The sequence below is a fragment of the Eptatretus burgeri genome, chromosome 14 (assembly GCF_056783735.1).
Source record: "Eptatretus burgeri isolate ZD-2024b chromosome 14, Ebu_testis_v1, whole genome shotgun sequence".
Taxonomy (NCBI): domain Eukaryota; kingdom Metazoa; phylum Chordata; class Myxini; order Myxiniformes; family Myxinidae; genus Eptatretus; species Eptatretus burgeri.
The window spans coordinates 56,221,311-56,245,494 of record NC_140974.1 but is presented as its reverse complement, the minus strand read 5'-3'; the positions used below and the strand labels follow the sequence as shown (position 1 = coordinate 56,245,494).

At 53.9% G+C, this 24,184-nt stretch overlaps 1 protein-coding gene across 18 annotated transcripts in view; it reads right to left on the bottom strand.

Moving 5' to 3' along the window:
* LOC147013256 (DNA (cytosine-5)-methyltransferase 3A-like) overlaps window positions 1-5,552 on the bottom strand; it is an 86,771-nt gene extending 81,219 nt beyond the window's left edge. For 9 of the 18 annotated variants that reach the window (XR_015051251.1, XM_085854938.1, XM_085854940.1 and 6 more), the window contains exons 1-2: window positions 5,255-5,380; window positions 4,853-4,908 (exon numbers count right to left, since the gene is read on the bottom strand). Coding sequence is in view for 9 of the 18 variants with exons in the window: in XM_085854938.1 (XP_085711064.1) it covers window positions 4,853-4,908; window positions 5,255-5,344 (146 nt within the window). In the remaining 9 variants the exon portion in view is untranslated. The other 9 variants (XM_085854950.1, XM_085854956.1, XM_085854951.1 and 6 more) reach the window with 6 other exon arrangements.
* Between the last annotated feature and the right edge of the window lie 18,632 nt (window positions 5,553-24,184).

The following is a 24,184-nucleotide window of genomic DNA, read 5'->3' as shown; positions in this document are numbered from 1 at the left end:
GCACCACTATCACAGCACGAGCACCCCCGCACCGTGAACATGCTGCACCACTATCACAGCACGATCATACCCACACCGGGAACACGCTGCACCACTATCACAGCACGATCACCCCCACACCGTGAACATGCTGCACCACTATCACAGCACGATCACCCCTACACCGTGAACGCGCTGCACCACTATCACAGCACGATCACCCCCACACCGTGAACATGCTGCACTACTATCACAGCACGATCATCCCCGCACCGTGAACATGCTGCACCACTATCACAGCATGATCATCCCCACACCGTGAACATGCTGCACCACTATCACAGCACGATCATCCCCGCACCGTGAACATGCTGCACCACTATCACAGCACGATCATCCCCACACTGGGAACACGCTGCACCACTATCACAGCACGATCACCCCCACACCGTGAACAAGCTGCACCACTATCACAGCACGATCACCCCTACACCGTGAACGCGCTGCACCACTATCACAGCACGATCACCCCCACACCGTGAACAAGCTGTACCACTATCACAGCACGATCACCCCTACACCGGGAACACGCTGCACCACTATCACAGCACGATCACACCCACACCGTGAACATGCTGCACCACTATCACAGCACGATCACACCCACACCGTGAACATGCTGCACCACTATCACAACACAATCACAACCACACCGTGTACATGCTGCACCACTATCACAGCACGATCACACCCACACCGAGAACATGGTGCACCACTATCACAACACAATCACAACCACACCGTGAACATGCTGCACAACGATCACAGCACGATCACACCCGCACTGTGAACATGCTGCACAACGATCACAGCATGATCACACCACACCGTGAACATCCTGCACCACTATCACAGCACTGCAAGCACAGCACGATCACCCCCACACCGTAAACATGCTGCACCACTACCACAGCACGATCACCCCCACACCGTAAACATGCTGCACCACTACCACAGCACGATCACCCACCGGCACCAGAAACAAGCTGCACCACTATCAAAGCACGATCACCCCCACACCGTGAACACGCTGCACCACAATCACAGCACGATCACCCCCACACACTGAACATGCTGCACCACCATCACAGCACGATCACACCCACACCGTAAACATGCTGCACCACTATCACAGCATGATCACACCCACACCGTGAACATCCTGTACCACTATCACAGCACTACGGGCACAGTACGATCACCCCCGCAAGGTGAACATGCTGCACGACTATCACAGCACGATCACACCCACACCGGGAACATGCTGCACAACTATCACAGCACGATCACCCCCACACTGTGAACATCCTGCACAACTATCACAGCACCACAAGCACAGCACGATCACCCCCGCAACGTGAACATGCTGCACCACTATCACAGCAGCACAAGCAAAGCATGATCACCACCACACCGTGAACACGTTGCACAACTATCACAGCATCACAAGCACAGCACGATCACCCCCGCACCGTGAACACACTGCACCACTATCACAGCATCATGAGCACAGCGCAATCACCCCCGCACCGTGAACATGCTGCACCACTATCACAGCACGATCACCCCCACACCGTGAACATGCTGCACCACTATCACAGCATGATCATCCCCACACCGGGAACACGCTGCACCACTATCACAGCATGATCACCCCCGCACCGTCAACATGCTGCACCACTATCGCAGCACGATCACCCCCGCACCATGAACATGCCGCACCACTATCAGAGAAGCACGATCACCCCCACAATGTGAACACGCAGCACCACTATCACAGCAGCACATCACCCCCACACCGTGAACATGCTGCACCACTATCACAGCACCACGAGCACAGCACGATAACCCCCACACCGTGAAAACGCTTCACCACTACCACAGCACCATGAGCCCAGCATGATAACCCCCACACCGTGAAAACACTGCACCACGATCACAGCACCACAAGCACAGCACGGTCACCCCTGTACTGTGAACATTCCGCAAAGCAATCACAGCATCATGAGCACACCATTGCACGAGAACACAGCATGATCACCTCCACACCATGAACACCCGCACCACAATCATGGAACCACAAGCGCAGCACGATCACCCCAACACCATGAACACCCCCACACCACGATCACAGCTCCACAAGCATACCACAGCACCATAAGCACAGCACAGCACCATAAGCACATCAGCACCACAAGCACGTCATTGCACCACGAGCACACCACAGCACCATAAGCACACCACAGCACCATGAGCACAACACAGTACCATAAGCACAACACAGTGCCATAAGCACATCACAGCACCATAAGCACAACACAGTACCATAATCACATCACAGTACCATAAGCACAACACAGTACCATAAGCACATCACAGTACCATAAGCACAACACAGTACCATAAGCACATCACAGTACCATAAGCACACCAAGTACCATAATCACATCACAGTACCATAATCACATTACAGTACCACAAGCACAACACAGTACCATAAGCACATCACAGTACCATAAGCACACCAAGTACCATAATCACATCACAGTACCATAATCACATTACAGTACCATAAGCACAACACAGTACCATAAGCACAACACAGTACCATAAGCACACCACAGTACCATAAACACATCACAGTACCATAATCACATTACAGTACCATAAGCACAACACAGTACCATAAGCACATCACAGTACCATAAGCACATCACAGTACCATAAGCACATCACAGTACCATAAGCACACCACAGTACCATAATCACATCACAGTACCATAATCACATTACAGTACCATAAGCACAACACAGTACCATAAGCACAACACAGTACCATAAGCACACCACAGTACCATAAGCACATCAGCGCCATAATCACGTCACAGCACCATTAGCACAACACAGTACCATAAGCACAACACAGTACCATAAGCACATCAGTACCATAAGCACCACACAGCACCATACGCACATTATAGCACCATTAGTGCAGTGCAATCACCCCCTTACCACGATCACAGCACCATAAGCACCACACAGCACCATAAGCACAACACAGTACCATAAGCACATTAGTGCCATAAGCACCACACAGCACCATACGCACATCAGAGCACCATTAGTGCAGTGCAATCACCCCCTTACCACGATCACAGCACCAGTACCACACCACGATCACCCCCGCACAGTGAACACCCCCCACCACCATTATCCCGCCTCGTGATCGTTGCTGGGGGGAAGCAGCACGTACAGTGTATGCAATTTGTTTATGGATCTCATTGAGCTCGTTCAATCTGATGGAGACACCACGTGATAGTGCAGGGTGGGGGAGGGGAGAAGAGAGTGGAGGGGGGGAACGGTGAGGTGGAGTGGTGGAGGGGAGGGGTGAGTGGGGGAGGGGGAGCGGTGAGCGCTCTTGGACGCGAGTTTAACCATCCCTCCCATCCCCCACCAAACGAGCCAAGGCTTCCCCTGTTGGACGAACACGTGACGCCATCAGATGTAACAACTGTTACCGAACACGAACTTATTGGGTGATGGCGATGAGTGTTTTGAAGTCGCTGTGATCCCCTCCCCTCCCCCTCCCCCTCTCCCCTCTCCCCCTTGGCCACGACCTGTGTTTCATGATGATTTCACAACATAACTCTCAATAACATCACCACCATGATCACATCACCACCATGATCACGTCACCACCATGATCACGTCACCACCATGATCACGTAACCACCATGATCACATCACCACCATGATCACATCACCACCATGATCACGTCACCACCATGATCACATCACCACCATGATCACGTCACCACCATGATCACGTCACCACCATGATCACGTCACCACCATGATCACGTCACCACCATGATCACATCACCACCATGATCACATCACCATCATGATCACATGACCACGTTTTATTGGGGGTATCAATGGGCGATTGTGCCCTTCGCTATGTCTCCGGAAGACCCTCTCGCACCATGACGACCCTCAAAGCCCCTTAAGACCCGGCTCGTCTCGCGACTCCTTGTCGTACACCGCGGACCCTCTCCGGGTCCTTGTGCTCATCGAAGGGTCCACGGTGTACCCGTTGTAAACAGGCCGGGGCGGTACCATGGCGAGGGGTCGCCAGTAGGGGCGTCGAATCGTGGGCACACCATGGAGTTTCAGACAAAGGTTTCCTTCCGACACCCGGTCGTCACTGCGAGTCGAGAGCATCGTCTGGTCCCTCGAAACGGACGAGTCGCGTCCACGCGTTTCGTCGCTTCTTGCAGCCACAACACCACAACACCCCCCACAACACGAACTCCGGAACGTGTGTTCCGGACACACGAACTCCGAGCTAACAACACGTCGCAGGTCCGAAACAATGGCCAAACGAGTCCACGGAGCGTCACGTACGGAACGGGGAATGAGGTCCGAGTTGGGAGCACGACGAGCCGCGAAACTCGGGCTCACCTGAAGCGGCGGCTCAGGTGCGCAAAGGGAGCGATTTGTTGATGGCGGCGAAAGAGCGCTCGGCGTGCGAAGGGGCACCGGGGACACAGAGGGGGCGCCGGACAGCGAGCCGTTGTTGCACGTGGTGTCACGCACGGTGGGGGTTCAGGGGGGGCGGGGCTGGATTACCGTGCACGGGGCAGGACAATGGAGCACGCGCCGCACGGCCCGAGGATCCTCGCACGGACGGAGATGGCAAACGGCTGCACGCGAAGGGAGGGGTTTAGGAGGGACTCAGATCGAGGGACCATGGGAATCGAGGAACCGTACCCGTAAGGAAACGCGCGCCATTTGTGCTCGAGCGACTCACCTTGCGTTCTTCCGTGCCAGGTGACCAGGGCGGATCGTACGTGCAGCGAGTGGATCCTGCGCAAACACACACCGGGAAAATCAGTCGCCAGAACCCACAAGGGAGGGGGGAGGGGGGAGGGGGGGAGGTCTCGGCATTGTTCCCGGATCGCGCACGTGGTCAATCGGTCGATGACGTCACAAAGTATCAAAAAGTTTCCCCTTTTTTGCGCGAACTTCGCGCCCCGCGGACGATCCGTGCGGCGCACGCGCACCCCGCACCCCGCACGGCTCGCGGCGCGTTCTCGTCACCGAGCGACGGATCGCGTATCCTGGCAGGTTAAGGATGATCGCCATTAAGGCGACACGACGCGATACGGGGACACATCGCGTCACGTGGTAAAAGCGCGCGCCCTTTGTGTACCGGTGACGGAAGTCCGCTGGGATCGTTGATGCCGCACGACTCCGGACGCGGGTCGACATCGCGACCATCGGCCTCGGGAGGCGATCTCATGGCCCCGTCCCGATTCGCGTTTCGCGCGTCGTGAACATCCGGATCGATACGTACGGGTCTCGGGGTCGATGCTCCGCCCGGCGAGCTTGGCCGCCTCCGCGCAGCCGCCCGAGCCCGGCGGACTTTCCCAGCGGAGGAGGTGTGGAGGAGCCCCCGGAGGTAGTGGAGCTGTGATGGGCGGGATCCGGTTGTCGGGGAAGGGTCCGTACCGTGGGCCGCGGTGATGGACCTCCAGCGCCCCCACGTGACCCACCGGCCACGTCGTGCAAGCTCGTGACGGACAGACGACTTGTCGGCTGCTGCCCCGGGGGCTCTTTGTGCGCTCACCTTGGGGATCTGGTCCGGGTCTCGAGGAAGAACCGGATACCTGTGCCACGAGTTGATCCTCATCGATCAGTTTGGACTCGGTGGCTCCGGAAACTCGGAATGTTTAAATAAACTTTGGAATGTTTAAATGTTTAAAAACTCCAGAATTTCATTCACGAAGTTGTAACATCAATCGGTGAGCGTTAGGTGTCGCTGGACCTCCACCCAGCCACCGTGCGGTTCGTGCTCCCTTTCCTCACGAGTGCAGTGTTGTGTCCACATGATCGGCCACAGCAAACACGACACGTGCGCACTCTGTGCCCCGAGCGCATACACTCCGTGTCCCGAGCGCACACACTCCGTGTCCCGAGCGCACACACTCTGTGCCCCGAGCGCACACACTCCGTGTCCCGAGCGCACACACACCGTGTCCCGAGCGCACACACACCGTGTCCCGAGCGCACACACTCCGTGTCCCGAGCGCACACACACCGTGTCCCGAGCGCACACACACCGTGTCCCGAGCGCACACACACCGTGTCCCGAGCGCACACACTCCGTGTCCCGAGCGCACACACTCCGTGTCCCGAGCGCACACACTCCGTGTCCCGAGCGCATACACTCCGTGTCCCGAGCGCACACACTCCGTGCCCCGAGCGTATACACTCCGTGCCCCTAGCGTACACACTCCATGTCCCAGTGTCCCGCACACACTCCATGTCCCGAGCGCACACACTCCATGTCCCAGTGTCCCGCACACACTCCATGTCCCGAGCGCACACACTCCATGTCCCAGTGTGCCGCACACACTCCGTGCCCCTAGCGTATACACTCCGTGCCCCTGCGCACACACTCCATGTCCCAGTGTCCCCACACCTCAATGACAGTTTGTTATCTCTTGCACATTTTGCTGCACACTCGTCGATACTCCAACTCTCATGACATGATGTAACGTTCGTTTCATGAAGCACAAGGTTTCACTCACAGCGCACTCCGTCTGTCACTCTCAGTCCAGAAGAAGCGCTTTTGCTCTCCAAGAACCTTCAGCACACTCAGTTCACTCACCTGTGCATCACCTGTGCATGAATTCCGTGGGTTCTTTTTATTTCACGCAAAGTCGACACTCATGGAGGAGCAAGGTGAGGAGTTCGGACCCCGACACACCTGCGGAACCGAAGACTCGGACATCGCCGGACGGAGAACCGTGCCACGTGACGCGTTGTAAAACGAAACGTGGACAACGGTTCGAATTATTTATTTATTTTTTCCACGATGTGACAATCGCTTTTAACCATTTAAACAAATGTTCGTCATTCGTTTGACGAATAAAACCAATTGGCTGTGTTTTGGAACGGAGGTAATTCCCGGGAAAGACGCTGTGACGTATGAGCTCAAAAGGTGGGGACGGTGGGGGTGGGGTTGGGGGGGAGGGGGGGACAAGATACGACAAGTGTCATGGGGATCATTTACATCAATTACAACCCACGGAATGAGCAGAACGTTGATCGAGGTACGTTAACCGTCGTGGGAAGCGAGTAGTCTTTTACTCCGACGAAGGGTTCACGGCCGAAACGTGAGCTTCTCCATTCTTCCCACGGTCTTGTACCTGCCCACCAACGCAGATCGACACGGGCCTGAACCAGTAAGAAGACGAGTTCTCAATTCGTGGACAGGTGTTTCATTACTGTGTGTAGATCTATAGACATTTCACAACACGTTTTTTTTTTTTTAAACTGAAGATAAATTAAAAATAACAAGCCGGGAGGCGACGATGGGTCGCGGACATTATTGAGGAAGCCCTCCCGTAAAAACCTATCTCTTCTGTCAAAATTGACCAAATCAAATCGGATTTTTTATATCTTGTACTTATGGACATTGCGCACAGCTTCTAGGAAATAAAGTTGCGAGAAAAAAAATCGAGAGAAAAAAATAAAAATAAAGAAAAATTTCAAGTGGGCGTGGGACGCCCCTCATACAAAAAGACACAACTAGACCATGATACCTAGCTTGTGTCCAAGTTTCATCAGGATCGCATCAAACGTCACGGAGCTATGCTCTGGAGAGAGTCACAAACAGACACACAGACACACAAACAGAACGAAAATAGTGGTCACTGCTGGCGCCCACGAACCAAAAATATTTTACTCAAGAAGGGCACTCGGTAGAGTAGAGCGCATCTCTCCACCAAGCTGAGTAGTTTACGTTTTGTATCCCACTGATGGGCTGGATCTGGATTCAGACCTGAACTAAAACTTAATCCGATTGTTCTTATCACCGAACCAACTCATCCACCGAGTTTCGTCCCAATCCGTCCACAACTTTTTGAGATATTTTGTTCACAATCAAACAGACAGGGGTGAAAAGGACCTCTATCCGCCTTCGGTGGGTGGAGGTCATGATCAGTTGGAGTTTAATAAAGTGATATATCACAAATGGATAATTTATCACAAATTTATCAAAAACTGGATGGGGAAAGTCGAATTGCCAGCCTAAACATAGCAGATGTGACCCCATAAACCACTTCCGTGGCTCCGATACCTTTGAGTCAACAAGGGAATAAATAAATAAATGTATCGCATGTTTTTCGTGCCCCCCCCCCTGGAGGTTGGGCCCTGGACAAATGTCCCGTTGGTCCTTCCCTAAATGCGGTCCTGCCTGTACCCACTAAGTAATGGGATCTGGGATCATTTGGTGGTCGTATGGCCAGGACCAGATTTACTTGCTTTACTTGCCGAGGCCAAACCTTATCAGTTCCTCCCCCCCCCCCAAAAAAAAAAAAAAATATATATATATATATATATATATATATATATATATATATATATATATATATATATATATATATATATATATATATATATATATATATATATATATATATACATCGTAATATTGTAATGTTAAAAAAAAAAGAATGACAACATAATGTAACACATCAATAATTTTTAATCAAATTAGTTCCATATCAAGTACATCAAAGTAAATCAAGTTCCATATCAAGTACATCTTACACATCGGAATAATGAAAAAATACAATGTAACTGAAGCATAATAAATTACAATGAAATACAATGCACACAATGCTTAATAATAAGAATACAATAAACCGATCAGAGAACCCACAAGTCCCCAGTGGGCCCCCAGTTACTGGTGGGCCCTAGGCCAATGGCCTATGTTGCCTATTGGAAAATCCGGCCCTGCGTATGGCAGCTTAGCTGCCGAGGTAGCTATCATTTCTTGAAGCGTGACTGTGTCGCTGATGCAGTGCCCCTCTTCCAGTACACACAGTGGAACTGGTACTCATTTCGCCGACCTCGGAAGGATGACAGGCTGAGTCACTCCCTGGTGTATTAATTGAGCGGCCGACGGGGCTTGAACTCAGGACCCTAGGATCCTAAGCCACCACCCTAACCACATCAGGACCCTAGGATCCCAAGCCGCCACCCTAACCACATCAGGACCCTAGGATCCCAAGCCGCCACCCTAACCACATCAGGACCCTAGGATCCCAAGCCACCACCCTAACCACATCAGGACCCTAGGATCCCAAGCCACCACCCTAACCACATCAGGACCCTAGGATCCCAAGCCACCACCCTAACCACATCAGGACCCTAGGATCCCAAGCCACCACCCTAACCACATCAGGACCCTAGGATCCCAAGCCACCACCCTAACCACATCAGGACCCTAGGATCCCAAGCCACCACCCTAACCACATCAGGACCCTAGGATCCCAAGCCACCACCCTAACCACATCAAGACCCTAGCATCCCAAGCCACCACCCTAACCACATCAGGACCCTAGGATCCCAAGCCACCACCCTAACCACATCAGGACCCTAGGATCCCAAGCCACCACCCTAACCACATCAGGACCCTAGGATCCCAAGCCACCACCCTAACCACATCAGGACCCTAGGATCCCAAGCCGCCACCCTAATCACATCAGGACCATAGGATCCCAAGCCGCCACCCTAACCACATCAGGACCGTAGGATCCCAAGCCACCACCCTAACCACATCAGGACCCTAGGATCCCAAGCCACCACCCTAACCACATCAGGACCCTAGGATCCCAAGCCGCCACCCTAACCACATCAGGACCCTAGGATCCCAAGCCGCCACCCTAACCACATCAGGACCCTAGGATTCCAAGCCGCCACCCTAACCACATCAGGACCCGAGGATCCCAATCCGCCACCCTAACCACATCAGGACCTGAGGATCCCAAGCCTCCACCCTAACCACTGAGCCAACACCAGGCTATCGGGATCATTTAATATTACCTTTCACATCGCTACAAAGGATTAGATAATATTGAGGGATTAAAAAAAATCCCCTAAAATCACTTCTTTCTTCTTTTTTTCTTCAAAATTTGACCCAAAACCCTCCACGGCACCCACTGATGAACCTCTGAAAGTTGGAGGAAGATCCGTTCTGCCTTCTCCAGTTTTCCGATGATTTTCTCTGAAACTACTCGACCAGGGGCCACAAACCCCATGTCATAACAAAGGGCTTTGTGTGACGACTTCCGGTTGTATATCATTTTTTTTCTATTACCAACAACCTCGTATTTAGCTTATATACTAATCCACTATTTATACTAAACAATCTCAAGATGTCGGAATCTCGTGAGATAGTGAATTAAACTTTCCGTCATTATTTACTTTTACCATTGTTCTTTATAAACGGGACCAGGAATGTTGTTAAGAAATGGGAAGAAAGGGGGAGGGGAGGACAGATAGTTGGGGGTTGCAAACAGAGAGTTGGGAGAGGGAGGTTGAGGAATTGGGAGGGGGGAAGAGGATTGGGGGAGGGGACCACAGAGATTTGGAGTGGAGCCGGAGAAGTGGAGGGAGGAGAACAGAAAGTTGTGGTGGGGCAGAGGACAAGATAGTTGGGAAAGGGGGTTGTGGCTTTGGAGGGAGTGGAGAGGTTTGAGGACTTGCAGTGAAAGGGGGGGTGAGGGTCGAGGACTTTTTGGAGGGAAGGGGTTTTGATGTTTAAAGCTGGAGCAAAAGTTAACTCAGAAGTGCACCACGGCAATGTTGGGCCAATAGGCCTCCTTTCCTCGTTTGAGGTCATGCAGCATCGAGCAATGACTACTTACACTCAGTGTAGTCACGTGGCACCTCTGGACCATTTTTATATTAAGTTACATTCTGCACACGGAATATAAATACTTAAATGCAAGTAAGCTCGATTCCCGACAAATAATTCACCTTCGAACGAGATGCGGAAAGGCCGAGGCGTAGGCCAAGCTCTGCCAGTCTTTGGAAACTTTACCAAGCTAAATACACCTGTCCTGCAGAAGGCTGGCTCGAGGGAAAGCTCACCTACGAATTACCTAATGTATAACCTTTTGTGGTGATGGCCGGCTCATACATCTACACTAATAAATGTCAATGTGTGTGTGTCAGTGTGTGTCAGTGTGTGTGTCAGTGTGTGTGTGTGTCAGTGTGTGTCAGTGTGTTTCCTCCATAACTCCAAAACCATAAAACCTCACAGCCTGAAACTGCATGCACACTAAGAAAACTCCAAGGAAGTGCACGAATGAAAACTGGGTGTTTTGGTTAATTAAAACACCCCCTTTGAAGATAATTAACGGCCTTATTTCATTATATCCTTAATCAGGCGATCCCCAGCCACCTCGCTGTGTGGGGTCTTAAGGTATATCCTGGGTTATGTCGCTGGTGTCTGAAGCCGCCATGTTTTTTGGCCTGCTCAACCATGCCCTGACTTGGAACAGGCCGCAACGACTTCTTAACGAGTTTTTTTCACTTTCCTCACTCATATTATCGAATGCCTGTTCATCATAGCTACGAATTGCTGGGTACATCGCAATGCTTATAAATGCCCGGAGATGCCAGCGTTCATGGCTTATTTCATTTCCGCACATACCATAACCTCGAGAATCTCTTAAATTAAGCCGAATTACAAAATTCAGCTTCAGTATTGAACTTAGCAGCAATTCCAACATTAAAGGTCCCATGACACCCAAAACTTTCTGGTTATTTATCTATTAACTTGACCTTCCTAGTGAAGAAATCACCCATGTTTTTTTTTTTTTAATCAAAAATGGGATAATTAGACCAATATTTCGAACATTTCTGGTGCTTTTCACAACTTGCTATGCCACACCCCTTAAAAAAGTTGACTTCAGCAAACTGCAGCGTTGACGTCACATGCAGAAACTCGCACAGAGTGGATTGACTCGAGATTTCTAGAGTCTAGACTAGTCCGATAAATCCGTCGTCCGTCTGACTCGGCCGATAAATCCATCGTCCGTCCGACTAGTCCGATAAATCCGTCGTCCGTCCGACTCGGCCGATAAATCTGACGTGCTGTTGCTTTCTTTTATTATTCTCTTTTCTTCATAGTTTTCTACTGGCGCTACATGACGACAGTAGGAATAAAATAAATAAAAATGCAACAGAACGTCAGATTTATCGGACTACTCTAGACAATTGTGTCGCAAGGTGTGTTCTGCACACAAGTTTTCATCGTATCCGGACAGCAAGATTGCTTCGTTTTATGCGCGGAGAGATACGACCGATGACATGCGCCGGCCTTGCTTGTGATTAATTCGCCGCGAAGCACCATGCCCGCTGCGCTGTGCTGTTCACGTCACCTCACTAAAATATTTCTGATATCGAGCAGTATGCAAGTCGAATTTACATTATTGAATTACGAATAGGATTTAGTCTAACCAGTTGTTATTGCCGAGTCTTCCTTCGATATCCTCCCGATCATCATGAACTTCGGGAATTTCATCGCCATTTTTCTCTGCTTGTCCTGCTTCGGGCTCGAACTGGTAAGGCCGTATTTCATTTCCAGCTGCCTGAACTTCACCTTCCGCGACTACGTGATCCGACAATTCTCCATCTGATTCAAACCAAAATCCTTCATTTCTCTCACACTCACTGTCGCTACCAGACAAATCAAAGTCCATGTCATCCATTATTAAAAACCAAATGTTCGATTTTTTTTCGAGCAGAAATTAACGAAGCGATTGAGTCGATCAATCAAATGTGGAAACACACAGGAAGCCAATACAATCACGTCGACCACCAACCCGAGTAATTAACGTGCAGCTTTGTTGTTCTGGAGATGACGTCATGTTACGCCCCTTTCAGTAGAATTTTGAGGGGCGTTCCCGAAGAGGTTTGTTTTTTTAATTTTACATTTTACAGAATGAGTATTGTGAAAAAAATTGTCAGATCTGAAATCACGATGAAAAACTCCTATAGGACATATATAAATGAAATTTCCGTACTTTTGGGTGTCATGGAACTTTTAAAAAAAGTGTTGATTTGTCCAATTCGGACATTTCATGAGCGTTTTCAGGTGCATGGGTTTATCGATGGCAATTGGTAATCGCTTGCCAAGCCAGGCGTTCTGTTGGGGTGCTTGCTCGAGGGCTTAAGCCGCTTTCCGAGTGCCCTGCAGTCGACAGTGGTACAGTTCGTGTCCTGATCGGGATGTACAGTGGACAGTTGCTATACAAGGTAGAGGTACGTATACAGCATACACGTACGTGGTACTTTTGGGTAGATTTGGATCTGTACAGACCCTCCACAGGTGTGTAGACATGCCGTGCCTGTTGCAGGTGCCGTGGTGGCAAAGTTTCACCCTGTATCTTTTGGAGGTTCTTTCATGTTTTCCTTTGTCTTCGCGCCTGTTTCTAAAGGATTTGGTGAGTGGACTTTTTTTTTTGTATACCTTGGTCGAGGCTCATATGAGAGCTAACACACAACTCACAGCAAGGGGACATGAGACAAGAGGGGCGGGAGTGGGAGGGACAAAACAGTGGGGAACAGACACATTAGGTGAACTGTGGAAGGGAGAGGGATGGGGATGGGACGGGGAACATGGCGAAGAGAAGATGGACATTACAGGGACTTTCAGGAAGGAAAGCAGGGGAATTGAAGGAAGTTGCTTTAAAAAGGTGAAATGTTTTCCTTTGTGAGTTTCAAAGCAAAATATATTTGATAACACCCGATTTCTGAGCCGTTTGCCGTTATTAATGCGTTTTCTCAATTACTGAGCCAATTTTTTACCACCTGTTACACGCAGCTGCTTATAAAGATTAATGTTTGTGAACATCTTCCTGAAACGTCTCTATAAATGTAACGTTGTTTCGGTGAAAACTACTCAAGATTTCTGAGTTGTGTACAGTACGTATTGTAGTTGGGAATCACAACGACTCCACCTGACAGATTCCTGAAAAATTGCCTATATCGGTCAAGCGTGTGTGTGTGTGTGTGTGTGTGTGTGTGTGTGTGTGTGTGTGTGTGTGTGTGTGTGTGTGTGTGTGTGTTTATATATATATATATATATATATATATATATATATATATATATATATATATATATACACATATACATATACATATACATATATATATATATATATATATATATATATATATATATATATATATATATATATATATACATATACATATACATATATATAGTGTAATGTACACATATTTCCAGTGTAGGTGAATTTTGCCGGCTATCTCCAGACCATGTCCAACTCTCAAATTGCCGGCAAATTGTACCTGCAGTGGAGGTGAATTCAAGCAGGTTGTTTTCATCAGCCATCTCTATGGAAGGCTCATATGGACGGATATCCACAAGGCAGGTGTTTAGAATACGTTGGCCGCAGCTCAGGTTTTCCTTATCGGCTCACCTGGAACGTAGTTTCGGGGAGCTTATGGGATGGTGGTCAGTCAGTCCGTCAGTCAGTCCTTGCAACTTCTCTGAAACTACACATACGATTTCGATGACCCTGTATGTACCAGTTTGTTAATGGCATTAATAAAACAATGGGTCCTGAGGGTGGCGATGGGAGGAGGGGGGTGAGGGGGGGTTTCCCCCCTAAAGAGATATTTCCTTTCTTCTCAGAAACCATACACACACACACACACACACACACACACACACACACACACACACACACACACACACACACACACACACACACACACACACACACACACACACACACACACACACACACACACACAAATTCCAATGAAACTTCACCACAACCTTCATCACCCGCGATGTACCAAAGTTTGTGCACAGCATTGAAATATTGGGGTCTACAGGGGTTTACAGGGGGTGGTTCCCCCTTAAATCGGTATTTGCTATGACATTGGTTCATTAGTACATTTTGCTGATTCCATCCCACTTTGATTTCCTCCTCCACATCATCATTCTACCAGGTAAGCACCCAGGGGTATTGCCCCTATTTATTATTTTATTTGTATGCAGTCTGTGCCTGCTTGGCTACATCATTTTCTGGGGCACAGCTTCCATTGATGCAGTGCCCCTGTTAGCAGCTCGTTGGTAATCATTTCACCAACCTCAGAAGGATGGCAGGCTGAATCAACCCCACCTGGTATTAATTCAATGGGTGTAGAACAGACCTCAGGTTTCCAAAGAGCTGGCATTCTGCAGGACAGGTACATATAGCTGGTTATCCTCAATGTATGTATATCGAGTAGGTTTATCCGCAGGTACGGTTTTCTTATTGCTGGCTATTCCCAAAGAAAATGCGTAAGGCCGACTATCCGCAGGGAAAATGGTTCAAGGCATGAGTGCAGGTTGTTTTACGGTCGGCCACGACAGGACATACGGATACAGGTGCATACAGCCGGATAACCGCAGGTCTGGTGCAGATAAAAACCGACTATCCCGATCAGGGCAGGTGTTTCAAAGTCGCTCAACGAGAGGGCAAGTCGGTGCATTCACCCACCCAGCTAATATGGCAGTAAGCCGGCTATCCACGCATTTCGTGCACAGTTCCGAGGCCGCGAGATGGGCCTCGCAGGATCGGGTTTTCTCTCTCATTACAAGTCCTTTCCAGCCGAAGCTTATTAAGGGAAAGCCGAGTTACACGAATCCGCAACTGCATCTCCAATCTGCTGCAAATAACTTTCTCTTCCTCTGTTTTTTTCTTTCTTTCTTTCTTTCCGACAGACCAAAGTTAATGTCCTGTGACTAAATCATTGAGCTTAGGGCGTTCGTTTCACCACTCGGGCAGCCTCTTGCAGCACTTTCAGAAATAATGTCTAATAAGGGAAGATAAAAGAAGTGTTTCTTCTGATGAAAAGCTTCCATCACGCAGATAAAATGACCGTGACTCGCCAGGGGAAAAAAAAGGGACAAAGTCTCATCAGAGCGATATTACTCGGGCCCAGCAGGAGGGGCTGCTCGCTCCTGATCCTGGTGGCTAAATATGACCGAGTTTGGACGATCTCTGCAACTTTATTTCAAGTGCCAACGCTTGTTCGCCTGCGGGCGATCTGAGTGCGCGGGAAAAGTTAACGGCGTGTGCCCTGCCACGTGGAACCGGAACGACGGTACTCGCAAGACCCCCAACCCGACCCTTGGGTACCCGTACTCCCCCCTCCTTTGTGCTCGGTAACTCGCCATTCGAGCGCTCGACGTCATGCCAGAGACCATCTCAGGCTGCTGGATGTGCGAAAAGGCCCTCGAGCTGTAGAACGGCTTAATCAGCGGAGGCCGGAATCCCCGGCGCAGATGGAACCATAAAGGCGCGAGATGGAACCCGAGATCGTGCCACGTGGACCGCCCACGGCTCGGTCCTCCCGGTCACGGGTGAGCGGACGCCGAGACCGTCGAACCCCGGGCCGAACTCGCTCCATTTTCTCCTCCTTCGACCGGTTCGACCACGACGAGACCCCCCGATCCCGGGCGGCCGAGCGGTCGCCGCAATTTTCATTTTCCCCAATAGAAAAATCAATATTAATTTCGCGCCGCGGCGCCGGCACGCACGGCCTCCTTTATGGCGGGCAGTTAATAGGGTCGGCGTGCGGGCCGTTCACCGCTCGGCTGCGCGGCCCGCCGAGCGCTCCGAAGGCTGCTGCTGGCACGGCGCGCTCATTTGTCACTCCAGCCCATATGCGGTTCCCCTGCCTAATAGCCTGTTGAAATGGCAAACAGCTCGCGTTAAAGTCTGTTTACCCCCAAAGTCTGTAAGTCCAATTAAAGTACGATCCAAGCGCGATTAGGAGCACAGCGGAGCGGAAACTTGCTGATACTAGGCCCGGACACGGCGAATTGATGACGGCACGGGTCAGGCGTGCGGGGCGGCCGCGGACGGGCACCGGGAGCGGGACCCGCGAGCGAAGCGCTCGGCCCCAAAGTGCGAGTTCAACAGCAGCACAAAGCGCCGCGGCTCTCGCTGATGAACATGCATTAAGTTAATGGCTTCGGTAATTTAGCATCAGGTCTGACTTCATCCCCGGCAGCCGCGCGTGACGCTTCGCGCAGCGCCATCATTTATGCGGCGACAACAATTAATGCCGCGGGATCCGCATTAATTGGCTGCTACACCTGACGGCTCTGGAGCGGAGCCTGGGCGAGACCAGGACGACGAGCCGTGGGAGGAGACCCAGGGAGCCGGGCCGTGGGAGGCGACCGAGTGAGCCGCACAGTGGGGAGAGACCCGAACCGTGGGAGGAGACTGAGGGAGCCGGGCCGTGGGAGGAGACCGAGGGAGCCGGGCCGTGGGAGGCGACCGAGTGAGCCGCACAGTGGGGAGGAGACCGAGGGAGCCGGGCCGTGGGAGGCGACCGAGTGAGCCGCACAGTGGGGAGAGACTGAGGGAGCCGGGCCGTGGGAGGAGACCGAGTGAGCCGCACAGTGGGGAGAGACCCGAACCGTGGGAGGAGACTGAGGGAGCCGGGCCGTGGGAGGAGACCGAGGGAGCCGGGCCGTGGGAGGCGACCGAGTGAGCCGCACAGTGGGGAGGAGACCGAGGGAGCCGGGCCGTGGGAGGCGACCGAGTGAGCCGCACAGTGGGGAGAGACTGAGGGAGCCGGGCCGTGGGAGGAGACCGAGGGAGCCATGCCATGGGACCGACGGAGCTGAGCCATGGGAGAAAAACGAGGGAGCCATGCCATGGGAGGGGACCGATGGAGCTGAGCCATGCCGTTGGAGGGGACCGACGGAGCTTAGCCACGGGAGGAGACCGAGGGAGCTGAGCCATGGGAGAAAAACGAGGGAGCCATGCCATGGGAGGGGACCAACGGAGATGAGCCATGGGAGAAAAACGAGGGAGCCATGCCGTGGGAAGGGGAACGATTAAGCTGTGCTATGGGGAGCAAGCTGAGCCACAACATGGGAGGGAAGCGAGCCGAGTCGAGCCATGGGAAGAGACTGATTGAGCCACATCATTGGGAGCGAGCAGAGCTGAGGAAAGGGACCGAGTGAGCCACGACGTGGGGAGCGAGCAGAGCGTGGGAGGGGACCGAGGGAGCCGAACGATGGTGAGAGACTGAGGGAGTCATGCCCTGAGAAGGGACTGACGGAGCCACACCGTGAGAAGGGAGCAAGTCAAGCTGAGCCATGGGAGGGGACTGAATGAGTCACATCGTGGGGAGCGAGCAGAGCTGAGGAAAGGGACCGAGTGAGCCACGACGTGGGGAGTGAGCAGAGTGTGGGAGGGGACCGAAGGAGCCACACAGTGTGGAGCGGTCCAAGCGTGGGAGGGGAACCAAACAGGCTATGCTGTGGGAGGGAAGCGAGTGAGTCGCACCATGGGGAGTGAGCTAAGCTATGGAAGGGCAAGAGGGAGCCGAACCGTGGGAGGGGAACGTATAAACCACACCATGGGGAGCAAGCCAAGTCGTGGGAGGAGATTGAGGGAGCCGAGCCGTGGGAGGCGACTGATTGAGCAGCATCGTGGAGAGCAAGCCAAGCTGAGGAAAGAGACCAAGTGAGCCAGGACATGAGGAGCAAGCCGAGCGTGGGAGGGGACAGAGCAGGCTATTCCATGGGAGGGAGCGAGCCGCTCCACGGGAGAGAATTGAGCTGAGCAGGCCGAGCCGTGGGAGGAGACTGAATGAGCCAAGCCATGGAAGGGGGGCTGAGTGAGGTGCACTGAGGAGAAATCCGAGCCATGGGAGCCGGATTGAGTGAGGAGCACTGCAGGGAGAGAGCCGAGCCTTGGGAGCCGTACTGAACGAGGGGTACTGTGGGGATCGCTGCGCCTGGCCGAGCAAAGCACACTGGGGACAGAGCTGAGCCGTGGGAGCCAGGCCCAGCAGGCCATACTGCTTGAGAGAGTTGAGTGAGCCGTGCAGCAGGAGTGGTCCGAGCTGAGTGAGCTGTGGGAGGGGACCTAACGGGCTGTGGGAGGAGCCAAGTAGGATGAGCCATGGAAGGGCTGTGAGCGAAATGGGAGTGGACTGAGGGAGCCACGCTGTGGGGAGAGAGCCGAGTATGGGAGGGGACAAAGCGGATGATGCCATGGGAGGGTATCGAGCCGCTCCGCTGGAGGGGTCTAAGCCGAGTAGTTTGAGCTGTGGGGGGAGACATAATGAGCCGCGCAGTGGGGAGCGAGATGATCCATGGGAGGAAACCTAGTGGGCTGAGCAGTGGGATTGGGAGGGGTGGGGGGAAACGGTGCTGAGCTGTGGGAGGCGGAGCATAAAGCCACACCATGGGAGGGGATTAGACGAGCCACGCCATGGGAGGACAACGAGTGAGCTGAAATGCTGAGGCCAAGTCGGTTGAGGTGACTGAGCGAACTGAGCCTTGGGAGGGAATCGAGCGAGCCATGCCATCAGGAGTAAGACGAGCTGGGGAAGGGTACCTAATGAGCCAAGCATGCAGAGTCGTGGGAGGGGGGAAAGTGTTTCAAGGTGTGGGAGGAGAGGAAGTGTGCCACGCCATAGGAGGTGGTCAAGGGAGCCGCACCGTGGGGAGGTCATGCTGAGCTGTGGGATAGCAGAGCCAGGCCATGGTAGATGGGCTGAGCGAGCCTCGCTGTGGGAGGAGGAATAGTGGCCCAAGCGAGCTGTGCTGTGGGAGGGAAATTGAGTAAGCTAAGCTGTGGGAGGGGAGAGAGTGGGCAAAGTCATGGGATGGGAACCGAGTGGGCCACACCGTGGGACGGGACCAGCTCCGCAGGCCGATTTGGCGGAAGGTAGCGAGTGAGATGCACCGTGAGAGGAGGTAGAGCCTCCTTGTGGGAGGGGACCAAGCGAAACGAGCTGTGCGAGGGGACCGAGCAAACCGCACTGTGGGAGGGAATCTTGCTGGCTTAATGGTTTGAGAGGGACTGAGCAACCCAAGCGGTGGAAGGAGACCGATTGAGCCATGATGTGGGATGAGGGTGAGCGAGCTATGCTGCGGGGGGGGGGGGGAATGATAAGGTCGAGCCGTGTGAAGGGACAGAGTTCTGTGCCAAGAGCAGCAAGCCGAGCTGATGGAGGGGAGCGAGCTGCACTGTCGGAGGGGCTGAGAGAGCCACACTGTGGGAGGCAATCCATGTGGGCCGATCCATGGGAGGGGCACCAAGTGGGCCCGAGCCCTGCCATGGGGAGCAAACAGAGTCATGAGAAGAGACCTAAAGGGCTGAGTGAGTCGAGCTGTGGGTGGAGGCCAAAGAGGCCAAGCCGTGGGTGGTGGGCAAGGGAGCCGAGCTGTGGGGAGCAATCCTAGCAGTGGGAGGCAGGCCGAGTGGCTCATTCCACAGCAGGGTACTGAGCGAGCCACGCTGTGGGACGAGACAAAGTGAGCCTTACTGTGGGGAGCGGGCCGAGCCATGGGATGGGACCAAGCAAGCTGTACTGTGTGAGAGGACGGAGTGGGCCGCACCGTGAGAAATCACCGAGTGAGCCTTGCCACATGAGTGAACCGAGTGAGCAGCGCCGAGGGAGGTGGGCAGAGCAAACTCATGCCATGGGAGTGGACCTATTGGGCTGAGCGGAGAGAGAGGGATCAAGCGGGCTGAGCCATGGGAAGGGACTGAGTGAGTAGCGGGGAGCAGAGTCACGCTGAGAGAGGGAAGCTAGCTAACCGCACTGGTGGAGGGAGATGAGTGAGCCACACTGTGGGAGGAAAGCCATGCTCGCCGACTCGTGGTGAGGGACCAATCAGACTGACTGAGCTGAGCCTGAGGGAGTGGACTGAATGGGCCGTACCGTGGGAGGGGGACAAAGCAAGCTGTGTGTGGGGGGGGGGGAATTGAGTGAGCTGAGCCTTCGGAGGAGACTGAGCTCACCAAGATGTGGGAGGAGACCTTGCGAGCCGTGCCTTGGGAGAGGGGTGAGCGAACCAAGCAGGCCAACCAAGCTGTGGGAGGGGAGTTGCTCCAAGCTGTGGGAGGATGCCTAAGTGAGCCGAGCCATGGAAGGCGGGCCGCGTGAGCCATGCCATGGAAGGGGGCCAATCTATGTGAGGTGGCCGAGCATGCTGAGCCATGGAAGCCAGGCTGACCGGCCCATGCGACAGCAGAGGACTGGATGAACCACACCGTGGGAGGGGACCGATCGAGCTGGGATGTGGGAAGGGGACCAAGTGAGCCATGAGAGGGGAAGTTGGTGAACTGAGCCATGTGAGGGGACCAAGTGGGCCAAGAAGCGAGAGGGGACCAAGTAGGCTGAGCCGTGGGATGGGACTGAACAAGCCGCATTGTGGGAGGTGGCCGAGCGAGCTATGTTGTGGGAGGGGACCGAGTGAGCCGTGGCACGTGAGGGGACCGAACCAAGACATAGGAGATGACCGAGTGAACGGTGTCATTGGAGGTGGGCCTAGCAGGCCATGCCGTGGAAAGTATGGAGTGGGCCAAGCTATGAGAAGTGGAAAAAAATGTCGAGCCATAGGAGGAGGATATGTACCGTGGGAGGGGACCGAGCAAGCAGAGCCATGGAAGGGGACCAAGTGGGCTGAGCCGTGGAAGGGGGGGGGGAAGCAAGCCGCACTGTGGGGAGCGAGCCAAGTCGGGCCGAGTGGGCCATGCAGCAGTAGGGGATTGAGTTAGCCATGCTGTGGGAGTGGAGTGAGTGAGCTGCACCATGGGGAGAAACCTGAGCCATGGGAGGAGACTGAGTGAGCCACAACGTGGGGAGTGAACAGAGCATGGGAGGGGACCGAAGGAGCCAAACCGTGGGGCATGCGCCGAACGTGCGAGGTGAACAAGTGAGCCATCCCGTGGGAGGCAGCCCAAACAAGCCCCACGATCGACTGGGACTGAGTGCACTGTGATGTGGGAGAGGGCCGAGTGAGGTATGCTGCAGGAGAGGAGAGGGCCACCCGAGTCATGGAAAGGGATCAAGTGATCCGCACCAATGGGAGCGAGCGAGCTGAGGTAGGGGAGTGAGTGAGCTGTGCTATTGGAGTTGGCCGAGCAAGCTGTGCTGTGAGGCGGGGCATGCAGGCCAACCCATGGGAGGGGGACCAAGTGGGCCAGGCAGTGAGAGGGAGACCAAGCGAACCGTGAGAGGGGAACCTATTGAGCTGAGCCATGGGTGGGGACCAATGAGGCCAAGCCATCAGAGAAGGACCGATCTGGTTAAGCGGTGTGAGGGGACTGAGAGCCACGACCTGGAAAGGGACCAAGCGAGCCATGGGGAGGGGACCCTACAAGCCACGCTAGCTGAGCATGGGGACCTTGCGAGCCATGCCATGTGAGGTAGCCTGAGTGAGCTCAGCTGTGGTATGTGGGTCAAGCGAGCTATGCCGTGGGAGTGGAATTCACAGGTCGAGTCCTGGAAGGCAGGCCAAGAGGCCCATGCTGCAGCAGGGCACTGAGCGAACTGTGCCCTGGGAGGGGATTGGTGAGGGGATCTCACCATGCCATGGTGAGAAAGCTGGGCCATGGGAGGCAACCTCTTGAGCTGAGCGGTGAGAGGGACACAAGCGGGCCGCACCGTGGGATAGGGCCAAGTCAGCCGTGCCTTGGGGGGCAGCTGACACAGGCTGAGCCTTGGGAGGGTACTGAGAAAGCCGAGCCGAGCCGTGGGAGTGGTACGAGCCGAGCTGTGGCATGCGGGACCTCGCGGTCTGAGCAAGTCGTGCCGTGGGAGGGGGACTGAGCGGGCCGAGCCATGGGAGGTGACAGAGCAGGCCGAGCCATGGGAGGGGACCCAACTGTCCGAGCTGTGGGAAGGGGCATAGCAAACTGAGCCGTGGTAGGGCCTGGAGCGAGGGCCGAGCCATGGGAGGGGACCGAACTGGCTGAGCTGTGGGTGGGCCAGGCGAGCCGAGAGAGGGGGACTAAGCAGGCAGAGCTGAGGGAGGCAGGACAAGTGAGACTCATTGTGGGAGGGGACCTAGCGGCCCGAGCAAGCTGTACCATGTGAGGGGGCCTGGACCGGCCAAGCCATGGGAGGGGACAGAGTGGGCCAAGCCATGGGAGGTGACAGAACGGGCCAAACCATGGGAGGTGACAGAGCGGGCCGATCCATGGGAGGGGACCCAACTGTCTGAGCTGTGGAAAGGGGCATAGCAAGCCGAGCCGTGGCAGGGGCCGGAGCGGAGGGCCGAGCCATGGGAGGGGACCAAACTGGCTGAGCTGTGGGAGGATAACCAAGCATGCCTTGTGTTAGCCAGTGAAGTGCATGGAGTGATCCACTCTGTGGTGGGTGGCCCGAGTTTGCCACTCCACAGGAGGCTAACTGAGCACGTTGAGAAGCAGCGCAGTGATCACGGATACCGCACCGATGTGCGGTGCGAGCAATGTGAGCTGGAATGTTCTCCCGATCACGCAGATAAATGACTGTAATCCAGATCCGTCTTTTCTTGCATTCTAACAGGGAATTACTTTTCCTTCATGGCCTTTGGTTTCTGTAATGGTTTTAGCCCGAGGCAGGCTACGGCTCCCTTCCAGTCCTCGCTTCATGCATCATGTGTCGCTTCCCTACAGTAATCTCCATCAAGCTTCTGGGAGATGTGCCGCGGGGGAGGGGGAGTCATGGTGAGGGGAGGTGGGGCAAGCAACACCAGATGAGGCCAGAACTGGAGAGGGAAACCTGTGTGGGCAGCCTGGATGGCAAGCTGGTCGCGAGGAGGATGGGACATGTCATGTGGCTAAGAGAGGGGGTGGGGAGGGGGGTTACGGAGGAAAGTTTGCCGAGCTTGGCTCCACGGCTCGAGTTGTTCGGGTGGAAATTGTCTTGGACCGCCGGTTCCGATGTCGACCCAGCACGGCGTGTCCAGAACCTGCTGAACTGATGGAAACTAAAGGCCTCCCTATTTTTCTTCCGCTGATGGAGCCGACTGGCGTCTCCCCCGACTGGTCGCGGGCGTCGGGGAGAGCTCGCTTGTGCCCCCTCGTCCAGACCCCACCGCGCCGCCGACCTACCCGCACGTTGCTCGCGAACCCGGAGCTCTGGCACGATCATGTCCAGGGACGGGTGACTACGCCGGCTCCGCCAAAAGAACGTGCTCCCCCCCCCCCGTTCACAAAACGGCCTCACACCTGCTTTGCATTGGCGACGCGTCGCGAGTTCCGCGCCATCGAGTGAATGTCCGCCGCCTCGCACGCCATCGATCGCCCTCGGGGAGCGCGCATGGCGGGTCCGACGCGACCTCGCTCACCCTGGGACTCTGCCCTGCGTTCCTCGTGCCCACGAGTGACAACACCCCTCCCCTCACCCCCTTTTCTCCCCCAACCCCCTTTCTGAGTTATGTTGGGGTGAATAAAATAATTTCAAACTCTGTGCTTTCCCAACTTCGTGGATGGTTCACATTAATCCGCCCTCT